Source organism: Poecilia formosa, unplaced genomic scaffold, assembly GCF_000485575.1.
Source record: "Poecilia formosa unplaced genomic scaffold, Poecilia_formosa-5.1.2 Scaffold211, whole genome shotgun sequence".
Classification (NCBI taxonomy): domain Eukaryota; kingdom Metazoa; phylum Chordata; class Actinopteri; order Cyprinodontiformes; family Poeciliidae; genus Poecilia; species Poecilia formosa.
The window spans coordinates 314,621-331,391 of record NW_006800150.1 but is presented as its reverse complement, the minus strand read 5'-3'; the positions used below and the strand labels follow the sequence as shown (position 1 = coordinate 331,391).

General features: G+C 41.6%; 1 protein-coding gene and 1 long non-coding RNA gene across 8 annotated transcripts in view; one reads left to right on the top strand and one right to left on the bottom strand.

Moving 5' to 3' along the window:
• The first annotated feature begins 7,638 nt into the window (after nt 1-7,638).
• Nucleotides 7,639-15,939, top strand: LOC107838091 (uncharacterized). The gene is made up of 2 exons (XR_001664156.1): nt 7,639-10,463; nt 12,459-15,939. It is a non-coding gene; the product is annotated as an uncharacterized LOC107838091 (long non-coding RNA).
• add3a (adducin 3 (gamma) a) overlaps nt 14,814-16,771 on the bottom strand; it is a 108,259-nt gene continuing 106,301 nt past the window's right edge. For all 7 annotated transcript variants that reach the window (XM_007567608.2, XM_007567610.2, XM_007567611.2 and 4 more), the window contains one exon: nt 14,814-16,292. In XM_007567608.2, the coding sequence (XP_007567670.1) occupies nt 16,051-16,292 (242 nt within the window). In that variant the 3' untranslated portion in view covers nt 14,814-16,050. The remainder of the gene's footprint in view (nt 16,293-16,771) is intronic.

The following is a 16,771-nucleotide window of genomic DNA, read 5'->3' as shown; positions in this document are numbered from 1 at the left end:
ATGAAGCTTTAGACGTGGCCGGGCTCGCTGTTCTGCCCTGATTCCACTCATCATGCTCAGATAAGCTGAGCTGGACTTAGCTTGATTGGTGAACATGTGCTAACTTCACAACCAGCTAGTAAATAATATTAATAATAAATTAACAACCAACATTGCTGACCTATTTATTTCTTAAATCCATAGTTGATAAGTTGACAGATCTTAAGATGACTTCATCAAGCCAAGGCAGGAAAATGAAAAGATACAGAGCAAGAGGAAAAGACGATAAGCAAAAAAAAAAAAAAAAACGCTTTCAGTCATTTTTGCTTATCCTTCGGTTTTATCTTGAGGGAGGCCACTTGCGTGCGTAATCATTGTTATGTCACTGTCACCCCCTACATAACTCACCCAAAGTAGACTACCTTGCTTTCATCACTTTAACCTCATCTGATAGCTCTTCCTGCATCTCGACGTCTCCCGCTGATTAGCACCGTTCTGCTGTTTTAGCTACACCCAAAAACATGTCAACATGCACCATCTACTTTCCCAAAGAGGAGTTTGATTAAGGCCAGGATCTAAAGAGGGATAATCTGCAGGTGATTATCTATGGTAGATAGGGACGAGGAGAGGGGAGCCACATTCATAATTCCTATCTAATACGCAACACTTTGTCCCTTTGACCCAATGACCCATATCCTGCCTCGCAGAGTCTGTATTGTCATACTGAAAGGCTTACAATGGCTTATCTGGTGGGACCTCGGGCACAGGGAGATGCTTTTCAGCCCACTCCTCATCTGGGAGGTGGGGGCGGGGGGGGGATTTCACCACACTGTGTGCATTATCAGGGACAGTGAAATGTATGCAAGAGCCTTGGCAGCCGTCTCATAAACTGTACAGAAAGTGGAGATAACTAGCAGAGACAAAGGCGCCAAGAGAGAGAGGAGAAGGCAAAATGACACACTGTCCGCACGAGGAGGCATGTGTTATGTAGTATATACAGTGTAATAGTTTGTTTGTGGATGTAAGGTTGTATTTATGAAACCCTGAGGCCGTTTGATATTTGGAAGCAGATAAGAAGTAAGTTTAAGTCGCAGGATGTTATGCCTCAGTGAGTGCCCTCTCGGGAATAGAAACTTGTCTATATGTGAGCGCCTACATGTTCGATGCAAAGGGGAAAAAAAAGATCTCAGACATACGCATGAAACATTCATCAGGACAATCTGCAATTCTGAGAGCGTGCTACACATTCTTGGTGGGCTGACATGCGCTTCGGAGCATGAGTGAGCCATATTGTAGTTACATGAGAGATAAAAGAAGGCGATTGTGTAAGTGGCTCGGAGCTTGAAAGCACTCTGTAACTTGTAGCGTATGCTAAAGCAGAAGCAAGGGAGAAAAGATTTTCGTTTTCAGTTGTGTAATGAAGAACGTGTGTGTGCGAGTGTGTGTGTGTGTATGTGTAAGTCCCAGTGCGTTACAGTTAGTGGTGCCGGCGCCCTCGGTGGTAACCGGCGAATCGAGGTCAGTGTGACTCGTGTGACTCCTGAACAGAATCGTAGCGGCAGGCAAACATGACAGCAAGAGGAGATGAATCTTCAGCTGCGCTTCGTTTCCTCTTTCCCAGGCGTTCTTCTCTCCAGCTGGTTTCCATTCCAAACCAACAACCATATTTTTTTTAAGACATGAAATTTGCTGGCAGGGTGGAATGATGCGATTGTTTCCTGTTTAAATAAAGGTAAAAAAACAAACAAACAAAAAAACAAATGGTGGATCTGAAAGCCAAAGAGTTTCAGCTCTGAAAAATCCTGTTTTGTTCATGTTTCATTTATTTCACCAAATTCTCCTCTTCAAATGAAATCAAATTGCTTAGGATGTCCCAAGAGTAACCCAGCAGAGAACAACGTAAGAAACGGTTCAAACCAAAAACATATGCCAACCGATGAAGAAAAGCATGACCAACACCACTGAGACAATGGAAAACAAGGATCTGATGATAAACAATAAAAAAACAATGTCACATATAGAGAAATAAAAGGACTAAATGGATTTAAGTTGAACATAAAGGTCAGGAACAGTGACGTCAAGCTACCATGTCATAACACAAACCAAACATCACAAGAAAAACAAAAAATCCTAAAAACCAAAACTCTTAGCAAAGAAAAAAAAAACGATGAATACCAGAAAAAGAAGCTAAAGCGTATTAAAAAACTACAGTTTTGAGTGAAAGTTTGATGAGTTGACAGACTTGGAGTTTATTTTGTGGTTACTTTTCTATTAAAGGTTTTTCAGCTGTTCTGTTTTGAGTTGTTGTTATTCCCCTCAACATCTAGTTGGGCCACTAGAAGATAAGGAGTTTGAGTAGGACAGACAGAAGCGAAACTTGTCCCTCCCATGGTAAACCTGCTTCACCCTCACTCCAATTATTGTTGTCACGCCTCCAAATCTCTCCTGGCAGAGTGTAGATGAGAAGCAGGCGGGGGACAGGAAGTTCCCCGTGTCGATTTTAGGTAATCTTTTTTAATATCGGGTTTTTGGCATGGCGCTCAGAGAGCAGAGGGGTTTGAGAGAATAAGAATCAAGAGAGAAATAAAAAAAACAAAAGTGGAATACAGACCAGACGAAACTGGCAGTGGCTTCCAGGATGATGATTTGGTGTTTGATGATAAACTCTGAAATGCTTTGGAAGATTAACGTCATGCTTCTTAAACAGCAGGATGCTGCTGCTGAATAATGCCACTTACATTCTGTGAAATAAGAAACATTAAGTTGGAATACCAGAGGGACATGCTATTTGTACTTATTAACAAGGCTGTTTAGTACAAACAATATAAATGTATCATGGGTATCATTTAAATACTTTTAAAAGCAGCAGTTGGGGAACAGCATGTGCCAGAAATTTTATAAAAATAAAATGAAGGCAATAAGCATAAATGTAGAGATGGGCTTCGAGTGAGATGGAGGCCAATGCAGTTATGTCACTAATTCATGTAACTACTAAATTAGTTTTTCTCGATACTTTGTCATATAAACAACTGAATAAGCTGCGTAGTTAATGATTTGTGATTTACTCAGAGAGAAAGCTGCCATTTCTTCATTTGCTCTGTAACGCAGGGAGTATTATCTGAATGTGTTTGTATTTACAATGACCAGTCGTTAAAAAAATGTTTCGCTATTACGCAGATGGACGTTTCTCATTTAGAGTGAACAGTAAGAGATTGATAAAATAAAGAAATAAAAGCTTGACTCTCAGTCCAAAAGCAAAGTGCTGCAGGCACCAGGACGCTGCAGCCCAACAGACGGACAAACTGCAGGGATTTCACATCTCGCTGCTGGGCAAGGAAAGCCCCGCGGGGGGCCACTAGACGATTTCCGTCAAATGGCCGACTTCATCCAGACAGTCCAGCTTCACAGCTATAATAAGTCCAAGTCTTGGAACAAGCTTAGGAGGTAGAGAATTTGCGTGGTTTACATAAGTAAAGAAGATGAGGATTTTCTTTCCATTTACCTACCATTTTTTATTTTTTTTTTAAACTCTCAACAACACGTGATACGTTGGTGCAAAGTGAAGCATTACAGTCAGTGGTTTATCTCCAGAGGCCCCATCATGGTTTCATCATCTTGTGGATCATCATTTCCAGTTTGCAGCCTGTAAATTAGTCGGGTTTCCTCAAATTCTTTTTCAAAAAGTTGCCTGAACTGTAGTAACAGTTCAATGCAAAGAAATATTAGATGGTTGGTAATAATAAGGGAAAAGAGGATGCAGGGAGTGACCCAGATCTTTTGCTGGCGTTCAGAGGGTCCATCCAAGAAAGCAGAGCGAGATCAAACTTCCCTCTGTGTCGTTAAAAAAAACCAACAGGCTAATTGGAGGTGAAAGGGGAGGAGGAGAGCGTGAGGACTCCACATACAGAAGATGCTTTTCTAGTGAAGTGTGGGATTAAACTGGAAGGGCTTTAGTCGTTGTGTTACCTCTAAGTTTAATGACTTCACAATTCCTCCGTGATGAAGCCACAAGAATGAAGAATGACTGCTTTGCTTATTGAATCTTTTTTTACATTCTTAAGTAGACCCTCTGCGTCACCTTCAGAGGATTAGGAAATAAGTGTTTTCATCATATTATCCCAAATGTTCAGGTGAGCGTCACTGCGCACTTATGGACTTTGGTGGGTTATCTTCTTTTAACATCGGGGATCAGCCCTGTGGGTCGGGAGGCTACTGAAGGCTAAAAAGACACACAATGCTGCTGCTGATATACATTCCAGTCATTGTCATCAGTCGTGATTTTGTTGTGTTCTCAAAATAAAGGAGGCCAGCGGAGGAGGGGTGGGGGGGGAGGACAATTGCAGTAACTGTAATTTACTGAGATACCCTTGCAAGCTTAGTCAAACTTTAATTCTGCTTCCCAAAAAAATCTAAACATTCCTTTGAAGTTCCAGCCTCACTTGAAACTTCAAGGCCAGATAAGTATAGGCTCCTCCTGATAATGGGGAGCAGGATCTTAGCCAACATTCCCAACCATTAATCAGTGTCACTTGGAAAACCAAGCCTCCCATTAGCGTTCCATTGTAGAGATAGTGGCTGACACAAAGGAGGATCAGGCCGCAAGATACGACTCCCAGCAGCCGGGTTGCTCCTGTTGACCCCCCCCCCCCCCCCCCTCTCTCTAAAGTCATCCTGGTCTCTAAAATGGTAACCTCACCCCCCCCCCCTCCACCCTTTTATGGCAGATGCACCCCTTTTGTGAAGGGACCAGGCTGCAGTTGGGGGTGTTCACCTCTCCTCCCCCATTCTCATCGCTTTTTGCTGCGAGTTTTGACAGAAAGGAAGGAAGAAAAGAAAACATAAGCAAAATGGAAGGAAAAGTCAACAATGCAGCATTTCCATTAAGACGATTTATATTCTCTATCTGGGATGTCCTTTGACCCTCCCTGGATCGCTGAAAGGATGGATGCATTATATGCTGCACGGCAGTTTGAAGTTTCTAGATGTGAGGACGCCTGAGAGGTTCGAAATGAAGGTCAACGCGGAGACAGAAGAACATCCAGTTGTTTTTGTTGAGCTCTTTGGATCTGTAGGTTTTAGTTATTAGATATACGACTGAAAGACCTGAGTGAAGCTGGCCCCCACACCTTCTTAGTGACAAACATTTGTGCAGCAAAAACGTTCATTTGTGCTGCTATCATGTTAAAGATATTTTTTTTAAAAATGCTTCCAGAGGTCATGAAAGGTCAACTGGCCCCCACCTCCCCCCTACCATCTTCTTCAAATCGGATAGAATCGGTGTCGAACATTTGTGCTGCGTTTGTGCAGCAAAAATTTTAGATCGTGCCGCTATCATTTTAAAGATATTAAGAAATGTTTTCAGAGGTCATGAAAGGTCAACTAGCAACTTCAACCTTCAAGATGTGATTTATAGGTTTGGAAAAAAATCAACAACTTAAAATTTACAATCCTATTTTTTTTTTTTTTCCTTCTCAAAAATAGAAGACGGCAAATTTTTCTTTGCCGTTTGGTGTGACTGTGTGTAGGTTAAGTTTACAATCATTTAATACATAACCACCGTCTGGCATCTCTGGAGTCCAGATATGTAAGCTTAACAAGTGAACTATTGTTTTCCTCATCTTGGAAAAGTGTGGCAGCGTTGACTTTTTGTGCAGATGATGCTGCGTATTGACTTTGCTCATGAAAAAGACTCCAAAATCTGTCCGTTCACCCCAAGACTTACTCCCAAATTCAGAGGGACTTTTACAGATCGAGGTCATGTCGTCCTCAATCTGTACAGCACCTTTGAAATACTGTTTGTTTTTCCAAGTCATTGAAATTCCAACGCTTCCCGATAATCCCTGTCAAGTGCGGTGCAAAAAACCCAGTTCAGCTTCATTCAGTTCAATGTCCTTCCCCTCAGGTCAGCTTCATTGACCGGGAGTCATGCCCGGGGCAAGTCAGGCCCAGAGGAGCCTACTTCAGCCCACTTCAGCCCAATCCAGTGAAGTTTACACTCAGTAAAGTTTTCGTCTCGGTTCATCTTTCTCAACCATCGCTGAGCCAAACCGGGCTCGGATCAACCTTTCTTCAGCCGCCTCTCCGTCTCTTCCTTCCTGCGGTCCCTGGTTTGTGGTGATAAGGAGGGTTATGGAGTGCGCTTGTTGTCGACAAGGCAGTATAGATCACAATAAGTAGCTCCAATTCTTCCCTTTTCTGCTGAGAGAGCACAAGCACCAACTTCTGTCATCTTCTTTGTGTAAGAGAACATCGATTCTCAGAGCAGTTCAACCACAAGACCAACAAAACGATCAGGTCAGGGTGAGGCCGTGGCTCTGACACTCGTCAATACATGCAGAGGTCAGACTGTGCTTAGTATCGAGTATGTGCTGAATTTTACTAAAAACCGAGCCGAAGTCCATTTCATGCTACTATTGAATCATTGACTAGTGCAAAGGAAATAGGATGCTATTGATCTCTGGTGGAGGATTGGATTTCCAGCTGGGAGAGGATCTCAGTGTACGATAGCAGGAGAAGATAACAGGGTGGACTATATATAACCTTTAGCTGGCAGTCGATAGCCGGGGGAACAAATGAAACGGTGGCTAAATGCAATCTTTGTCACTTATTCTTCCCAATCAATTACCAAATTTGTGACACAGATCTCTTGATGTTGAAAATAAATCAAGCGGAAATTAAAGGAAGGTGCTGCTTTATAGCTGGACTCTTCCTGCACGGAGTTTGCACGTTCCCCCTGTGCATGTGTGCTTCTTTCCAGGTACTCTGGCTTCATCCCAGAGTCCAATAGCAGGAATGTTAGATTATTTGATCTTTCTAAACCGAGTGTGTGGATACATGGTTGTCCTGTGATGGACGAAGGCCTGAGTTCCAAATTGTATTTTAAATACAATTGTACTGCTTTTTTTTTTTTTTTTGACCACCTCTTAAGAAAGCAGTGTAACATCTCCCGTTTTTAGCTTTTGTTTAACATCTTCCGGCTCCATCTTGTCGCTCGCTGTGAATGAAGGGTGAGTCGGGTGCAAATCTTTCTGGGACGTGTGACTGAAAGGATCCCGTCTCCACTGCTGCTGCAAAACGAGAATTGCAGACTTATCAAACGCTCCACAGAAGCTTGAGCCGACCAGATCATCAAGCTAATAATTCTGGGCCGACCTGGAGTGAGTTTCGTTTCAGGCTTGGGCCGTAAATCTAAACTCTACGACTCTACTGCTCACTGATTTGCTTCCGGTTTAGGTTGTCACTACTACGAAGACAGCGAAGCCAAGCAGCAGCCAAACAATCTTTTCAGTTTCAGTACGACAAAGACAGATGACGTCTCGGAGAGAAGGACGTAGCGGTGCGCGTCCTTGACCAACTACAGGAGAGAGATTCTCCAGATTCCCAGATGACCATGTGGTCTGACTTGGAACGAGGGTGTTTATACACGGCCTCATGTTTGCAGCGGTTTTATGACTTTGCATATTTGCGTGTGTGTGTGTGTGTGTGGGTGGTCCCGCAGTGGGGTAGGGGAGGAGGTGAGTATTTGTCCTCAGACCTAACTGACCCCTTATGTTATCATTCTGTAATTCATCCCAGTGGCATCTGGGCATCTCTGCCGCCTTTGGGGAAGTGTGAGGATCGGAGTCGTGGGTTGCTTGGCCGGGGTGTCAGGGTGGGGGTGAAGTGAAGAGAGAGTGTGTGTGTGTGTGTGCGTGTGTGTGTGTATCAGAGAGTGTGTATCACGGTTTCAACACTCCCCTCGGAGCGCATCCATCTGGACATTTGTGGATTTATTGTTTTGACACCCGCAGCACGCCACAGTCTGGAGAGAAACTCCTCTTCACCCCTTTGTAAAAAAAACAAAAACAAGGATGAAATAGAGCAGATAATATTTTTTACAGGAGTGTTTGTAAATTGCAGTGAATGTCCTTAACATCTTTGACTTGATCTGAACTCCAAACTGCAGTTCTCTGCATTTCATGTCAAACAAAATGCTCAGTCCTAGAATAGTTCATACAGTTTTATTGTATAACATTAGGCATATAAAGTGCAGTATGCAGATATCACATTCACTTATGCTGAGAGAAGATTATAGAGTTTGTATCGATAAACTAGCTGTATTTAAAACATAAATGCGATTAGACAAAGGGGGAGGAAAAAAATGGGACGCAATCAGTTTGTTTTGACATGTACACAACAAAAATGTTCATGTGGTTTAAATATCCGTTTAAAGTGCTCGGGTTAATCTCAGCTTATGTTGATAAACCTTTAGTCTTTGTAAACATTTAAACATCAAAAGTATTCGTTAAAGTGCCAAACAAAGCAGGCATAGCAATTTATTTTGTCCAATGGGAATCGACTGCAGCCCACGTGACTGGCATGATCCCAGAGGGGAATGAATCGTTTGATTTCTAACAGTCTAAATAAAATCAGACTCCCAGGAAATGATTCCTCATTTACCACAAAAAACAACTACATTTGTGAAGCATAAATTGTGCAAACAGCACCACATACACCAACTTTAAATACCCATTTAAACATCAGCATCGAGCAAACTGTCGAGATGTTATTTTCCCCTCCCTTTTTGTTGCATATTTTTAAGTTAATCTTACAGCATAAGAAGTATGGGGGAGGAGGGGTGAGGTGGAAGGCACAAAGGCTTTTAAAAGGCCTTCTGTCGCTTGAAAGCCTGGATTCTGCAGTGTACAGAAGACACAAGATGCCTAGTAATACCAGAGGATGCAGCTGTAGGTAAAGGAACTGGAAGCAGGCAAGTCCTTAGACGGCTTTCGAGTCTTTAAGGAGCAACTCCACCAATTTCACACGCATTTAAAAGTCACTGCACAGACACGTCTCGTCAGTACCTCTCTGCAAAGAAGGAGAAAAGCACACAAATCACTCAAACTGCTACAGCAAACACACAAGACTAGGGTTATGCTTTTTGGACACCAAGGTTATTGTAAATGACCACGGTTTCCCTCCACCCCACTCGTTCGCCACTGCCGTTTTAATGATGAAGTTCATAACCGAGTCCATTAAGATCAAAAATATCTTTGCATGGATCTTTCAAAGTTCTTGGCATTCCCTGGAAATGAGTACAGTTGAGGAAGGCGTGGCACCCAGCCCCTTCCTGGGCTGACAGAAAGGGGGGTTCTTGGAAACGCCACATCTGCAGTTTCCAGGAACGTGTCAGGCTTCAATGCAGCACACACAGGGAGAACCTTTGTTATGTGGACGTTTTCTAGGTCATGTCAACAGAAAAAAGATAAAATAAAAAATTATAAGTGTATTTTTTCTCCTTACGTTTTGACGGGTTCTTCAAACAACTGCTAAAGCAAAGGCTACAGCATGTAAATGTGGCTCCGGCTCTGCTAGGCGTTGGGTTGCTCTGGCTTTGGAAATGACTCAGATAATCTGATCTCTAAAGATTATCGCTCTGTTTTTACAGTATGTGTTGACTTTCTGTCCAACGTGAGCCAGAGAGCGGAGTAACATCACAGCTGTTAGATTAGCTTCCTGGTGTTACTTTGAGATTAGCTTCCTGGTGTTACTTTGACTCCACTGCTGGACATATTAAAGTTTAGCTAACGATGCATTCTGCGCGTAGGTCAACAGCAGAGCGACGACGACATGAACGCTGGTACCAGTGACTCACGGCTGGAGGAGCTTTTATTGTGGAGGCTATGAATCACTGACATGAAAGCTTCATAAACGGCATCGTTAATAAAAGGGCAAACACGCAAATTGTTGCTTTACATATTCATACCGTTTGAGTTTTTTCACATTAAAGCTAAAAGATTCACTGTGTTTTATTGTTTTTTTTGTTGTTGTTGTGATAGCTCAACACAAGGTAGGGAATAAAAAGTGGCAGCAAAGAGCAAAGAGATACATGATTTTAAGGTTATTAAAAATGGAAATATATAAACAGTGGTGTACATTTGTATTTGTGAACTTTTTATTATTTGTTTCTACCAACTTGAAAAATATCTCGACTAGACTGTTTGGCCAGTGTCCTTTAAAAAAATAACTAGGGCTCAGTCAGATTTAATGGGGGGCATCTGTAAAATGAAATGTTCAAGTGTTGCCACAATTTTACAATCAGTCTTAGGTCTGGACTTTGACTAGTCCGTAGGCTTTGATCTGAACCTGGATTTTAGAAGTACTCTGGTTGCCGTCACTGCAGGGTTTCTTCCAGGTTCGTCCTGTTTTCAGCTCCGTCCATTTTCCAACCATTTACTGAGGTATCAGAGTAAAGGTGTTAAGAGTACATGTGGACACTGTAGTTTTCTAATTTTTATAAGTAAAAGGTTTTGAAAAGTACCTAGCCCTTTTGTTTTTAAGAATAAAGAGCTACCTTGTGTTGAAAAATCACATAGAACCTAAATTATATAAAATTTGTCATCTGTAAATCTAAAAAGTTCAGTGGTTCAGTTACGCAAGATAAAGATCTGCTGCTACACTGAAAAAAAAAACAGATTATAAAAAGATCCCATGTAAGTTTTACAGTTTAACTTTTCTAACTTCCTGTAGAAGCCAACGGTGCTACAATGTGAAAATCTGTAGCACTGATCCACATCGATTCTTTTCGTCCTTCTCTACCTGTGTGCAACTTCTATTTTTCTTTATGGAAAAAAATGCTGCCCTTTTGTGTAAAAATAGTCACTTGGTGTGCCAGCTGAACGGACCAATACTTCATGACCAAACCTCAGTACCTGTGGGTCAGTAAGTAGCCCTTAATGAGTCAAAATGTAAAAAAAAAAAGCAACTGAACACAAGAGATTTAAGCTACAAACAAATCAGAGATAAGGTAGAAATTTGCTGCTGCTTAGCAGAAATTTTGAAATATCTTCTCTCTAGTTAATTAATTAATTTTTTTTTTACACTTTTTCTTCCAAACTGTAAAGACAGATAGAGTTTTAAAAGTGGGTCTAATCGCACAAATCTTATACAATTTAATGCCAACGCCGTACGTAAAGGTTTAAAAGGCAACGGTTTAAATGTTCATTCATCGTCTGTTCTTGCTCTGGATCTGCTGGTGAGGCTGTGACCTAAAAGTTATCAAGATGGCAAACCAAACAGGAGCATGACGATGGATGCCGAACTCAACGTGAATGAAAGTGGGTGGGAGATGCACAAAACATGGAAAAAAATGAATGAGCTTCCTTTTCTTAAAATACAGTTTTTATTTGTGAATTTACACAGATTAGCAACACATCTAAAAGCAACTCCATTAGATAACCATTTATATAGGATTTTCACAGGTCACAAAGTAGCTTGGCTCATTCTGACATGCCAAAGCAAAAAAAAAAAGCAAAAACAAAAAAAAGAAAAAATGCATTCTTTTTCTTTCTGACAGAAAAACAAAAAAATGGATAGAGAGGCATTAGTAAAGCAAGGTGCAAACTGTTAAAAACACAAGAGGAGAAAAAAAAAAGAAAGAATGAATGAAATGCACATTCAGTTCATCTGAGAGCAGGATCAGCTCATGAAATACTTAGGAGGCCTGAAGCTCTCTGCAAACTAAAAGGAAAGATAGAGTACTCTGGTACAAATGGAGGATGGAGGGGAAAAAAAGACATTTTCAAAAGGAGAGATGTTACGGAAGGAGGAAGAAAAAAAAGACAATCCAAATGATAAAAAAATAAAAAATAAAAAAACATGGTGCGTTAGTTTCAGCTTGTCCACTCCTGTCTTCTAGCTACAACACATGAACTCCAGTTCCAACGCCACGCCTCGCTTCCTTCCACCTTCCAGTTGCGCGACTCCACCCCACACCCACCCTCTGCCAGAGCCCAGGAAGCCGGCATTTAACGCAGCTAAAGACGCTCCCACCCTCCAAATCCAATACTTCACATTGCTAGCTGGGATATTGGTACATTTATTTAATTGGCGACGGGGGGATGGGAGAGAAAAGGGGGGAGCGCAGCAAGACATCACCGGTTTGGGCTGAGCAGAGTTCAGCCGAGGGTCATCTGACTGTTGAAGTGAGATCGTTTTGAGAAACGCATAACTGGGCTCAGAGTGGGATCAAATGAAAATAAAAGCATCCATCATGTCCTGTTCCAGTTCTTAGAGGAAATTAGGACAAATCAAGTATGTGGTTATGAGCTGGGAGATTTTGGAGGCCTGAGGAGAGTGAGTGCAGTCGCCGGGGATTTTGTAAATGTCTCGCAGAGAGGAACCGTGAAGCCTGAGCAGGCAGATGAGAATCATAACCTTTGTCTTAATAAAGCTGGAAAAGAAAAAAAATACAGTATGGCTTTAAGAAAAACACACCAACACACCAGGCTCCCGTTTCTCAGGCCCCTTCCAGACACAGCCTAGATGATTTTTTTTGGAAAACTGAGATTTTCCACTCCGCTTGCAGGTAACAAAAACTGATTTTTTTTGTTTTTTTTTTGGAAATCCTTTAAAAGTGGAGATTAAGAGAAAATTGAAAGAAAAGAAAATAGACAAAAAGACTGAGTGTAAACCGGGACTATTTCCTTGGGAAATTTTAGTTTTAGTTAAATATTTCCTGAGTGCTTTTTTGAAGAGAGTAGGGCAGCTTCAGATTAGCATTTTTCCAAACTACCTTTCAAAGTTTACATCATTTTGTGTTTCCACTCGATTTCAAGCATTTCAGAAAGCAAAACAAAACTTACCAGCTCATTACACAACTTTTTAATTGCCACCTAAAGAACTCACTTTCTTATTTAGCCAGTAAATCAAGTCAAAACTAGGGATGAACGGAACATCGGCTTCAACACCGGTACCGGTCCGATTAGGAAACCTGAGCAGATATTACTAACTGATATTTATTTCCATCTTGTTGCCGTTTGTGTGAGTGTTTTTGATGGAGCTGGTCATGTCGTAGTGATGCAGCACAGGATTATGGGATGTTTAACTGAAGCAGAGAGGCGACGTAGACTGTGTGGTCACTTTCAAACGGAGTAGGAAAATATATACATACGATATATCGGTGAATATCAGGTTTTGGCTACAATAGCATCGGATATCAATGTCAGCCTACATTTTCACATCAGTGTATCCCTAAGAAATTTATCTCGGTTTACACAGAGTATAGAGACTTTAGAAAGCGTTGAAGCTGCCACTTGAGAAAGGCTTAACGCCAACAAAGAGACAAAACAAAAGTTTAGATTTGAGAAAAAGAGTTGTCGACGCTGATAAAGCGGCATTTTTAAGTGTCAAGAATCGTTAATGGATTCAAAGGAGCAGAAGACGGTACGGCTCACGTAAACGTAACGAAAGCAAGAAAGAAAATAAGTAGTCTGAAAGAAGTGTGTCCTCTGGTCAGACTGGACAAAGCTACAGCTCTTTGGCCAGGGAGACATCACTCTTGCTTGGAGGACGAAGGGAGAGGTCTGTGACCCAAAGAACACTGGCCCCTACAGCGCCACACGGTGGAGGGAGGACTGTGGACACCACAAAGCCCTGACGTGACCCCTACAGCTAGAAAACCAACAACGATGTGCCAGGGACTTAATAAATGTGACATTGGAGGTCTTTGTGAAATAATTTGTTTTTAAATTGAGAGTAAAATAATGTAAGCATCCACAATAAACCGGGGAAGCTTTCTTTTCCATTTTGATGCATTTATTATTGATAATGTCGCCACCTGCTGTCGGTGCACAGCTATTACAGGACCTTTGATTGGACTTCGAATAAGATTGCGCAGACAAGGGTAAACTCAGAAACGGATCAAGAAAGTATCTGTTTAACAACAACATTACAGAGCAACGCGCCTGGGGCCGATCGGTTCTGAACAACAACAAAAGACACGAACGGGATCCGATCAAAACCTTTTTTTTTTATTTCACCCGAGATTATCCCTCTCTTTTCTTTCCGCTCACTTTCTTGGCCCTGACTTTTCTCAAACACCATTCCTTGCTTGCCACTTGCGCGAATTCTACCGAATACTTCATAATCTCCTTCGCCGGTGAAAGAACAAAACAAGAACAGAAACAAAAATACCCCCACATTACATTCTGCAAGAAAAGTGCTTCACTACAACAAAACAAAAGCTCAAATTTGCAAGTCGACTGCCAGCATATCCAGTTTTAACATTATTGTTTTAAGTAGTAACTGAATGTTCCTCGGGATTACGACGCTAGCCAGGATATCCGGCTCTCGCTAAAACAGGCGCTACGCCGGGACTCGAGTTCAGAAGTGTGTCAGCACTCAGCAGTGTGAGATTTTAACTACACAACAGTGAAAACAGCACAGTCTCATGGTATTTACTCAAAAATCTGTAACATAATTGATACCATTTCGAATTTTAAAAAAAGCAACAATTATTTGACACATCATATAACATTATTACAGTTATGTTAGCTGTACCAGTCTGTCATTTTGAGAAGAAGACCAAATGAAATGTGAGGAATTAACACCTGCTAGGTTTTGTAGTGGTTTGTAAACCCCTGCAGTACCTACAACGACTGATAGGGGGCGCCTCCTTTAGTTTTAGCACCTGGACTGAATGTATGTTTAGATCAATGTAAATGCAAAAGTTATATCAGCAGAGTGTGTCTAGTTGAAGAGAAAGGCCAAAATTACGTTTGTTAGGGTTGAAAAGTCTGGGAGGCGTTACATCAGCGTTGCAAAATTCAGGGAATTATTTTTAAAGATGGAAACTTTAGATGCATTAGCTGGATATTTAATTACTGAAGTGCAACCCTTGACAGGGATTTCAAATATAAATTTGTAAAAAAAAAAAGATTTCAGTCATGTTCAGTTAATCAGAATATGCTTTCTGAAGCTCGTTGGTCAGATTGAAAATCACGCATTTCTGTTTCAAAATGTTTTTTTTATTAGTCTTAGGTAATAATTATCAGAATGTTTGTTTCCGTTTTTGGTTGTTGCGTTTTATTTTGGCTATTTAAAATATCCTCCAGGTCCAGTATGGAGTGTTCTGAACAAAATTAACTTTTATTAGTCTGAGAGAGCACACTCGCACACATCACTTGTAAATGATCTCAAAATGACAATATTATCATTTATCGCAATCATTCCTGGGACAATTTATTATCCAGAAAAATGTGCTGTTGTGACAGCCAGGTGTAGTTTCAGTTACTGAAATACATGATCTTATAATAATGAATTGAGATGCACCTGTATAAGACTGAAGCTGGTAACTGGCCCAAGTCTAGTGCAAGTTGGGGCTGACGGACGTAAAGCTGCATTCAATACAAAAAATAGAAGAAAAAAGAAGATCACTTTTTGTGAAACAAACAGCGTTTTTTTACTAAAACAAGATTTTCTCCCAGTCATCTTGGCAAACAAAAACAACAGTGGAGAGAGATGAAGAGGACGCCATATGAAAATGCTACATAAATATGAGATAATGCAGTTAGAAGCAGCCAGAATTCATCCTCTCCATCTACTCTGACGACCTTTAACCGTATCTAGAAACCACAATCCTCCTTTGGAGAAAGAAGTCACCAAGACTAATTTGGGAGCCACAGCAAATACATCAGCTCAAATCCTCCGACTGCCTTTATTCCCCCAAAACTAGTTTTCCAGTGTGATGTTAAATTTTTATGTTTTCTGTGCAGACAAAGCAAGACAAAACATGAGGTGGAATATTAAGGAATACGCGAAGGACAAAGAGGCTTCCAGTTTAGTATTGAGCCGAGGTTAGAAACAAGGGGGGAGAGGAGCCAGTTACTCAGGATCTACAAGTGACGCTTCCAAGGAGCCGAGTTAGAGTACTGCATGAGATATCAGGTACGTAGACACACCCACGCCTGCCCTTTTCTTTTTTTTTCATTATTTATATCGCTCCCATCTGCTGCAGCTTTAATCGGTGGGCCCGCACACCCACCTACCCCAAAATCTCACAAATATTCTTTCTTTGCAAAATGACATTTTCATAAAAATCCCAAACCGCTGTTTTTTTTTTTTTCTTGTTAAATCTTTCCTCTGCCTTTTGTACATAAAACCTCTTGTTTAAAAAAAAAATCAAATATAATTAAAAACAAACAAAAAAAAAAACAGAAACAGACTGACAAGAAAATAAAGGGAGGGGAAGGGAGGAATTCGACACCCTCTTTCCGCGGGCGCGCTCTTCCCGACTTCACCCGCTCGCCTCTCTCAGGCTTCCGTCTTCTCTTTTTTTTTGTTTTTCTTCAGGAACGACGGCGTGCGGAACTTCTTCTTCTTCTTGGTGTTGGGCGACTTGGAGGGGGAGCTCTCGGGGGACAGCGGCTCCTCGATCTTCTCGCCGGGGCGCACGGTGATCTCCACGCTCTCCACGCTGGTGGTCAGCTGACTGACGCGCTTGGAGAGCTCGTCGTCGTGGTTGCCCTTGCCGTTCATCAGGCCCGTGTGGTTCTCTGGAGGGAAGAGAGGAAGGCAGCGTGAAGCTAGCGTCAAATTAGGAAAAACATGCCATAGACTAATCACTTCTTATTTTTTTTACGATGAGATCCAACGAGCTTGTTACTCTGTGCATGGTCCAGCAGCATCGCACTGACCCCGTGTGCGCTTTTACAAGTTTATTTTTTTTGTGTGTGGTTTTGGGAACTGACGGTCTGACGGCCGTTGTCCCACATCTTCTCAAGACTGGCTGCACAGAGCATCAGCTCATGACACAAACCATGTTACTGTGCGGATGTTTTCCTCCCAGACGACTGGATTTACCAAACACGTTAATTCCCCTTCAAACCGCGCTCAACTTCCCTCTTCCTCTCATCGTGCTTCTCATATTTCGCAATTTACAGCATGTGAAAATAATTAATAAAATCCGGTGACCTCATAGCCCAGAGAGTTTGCCCTCCTTCTCAATTTAACAAAAACAGTGTCATGAACCCCG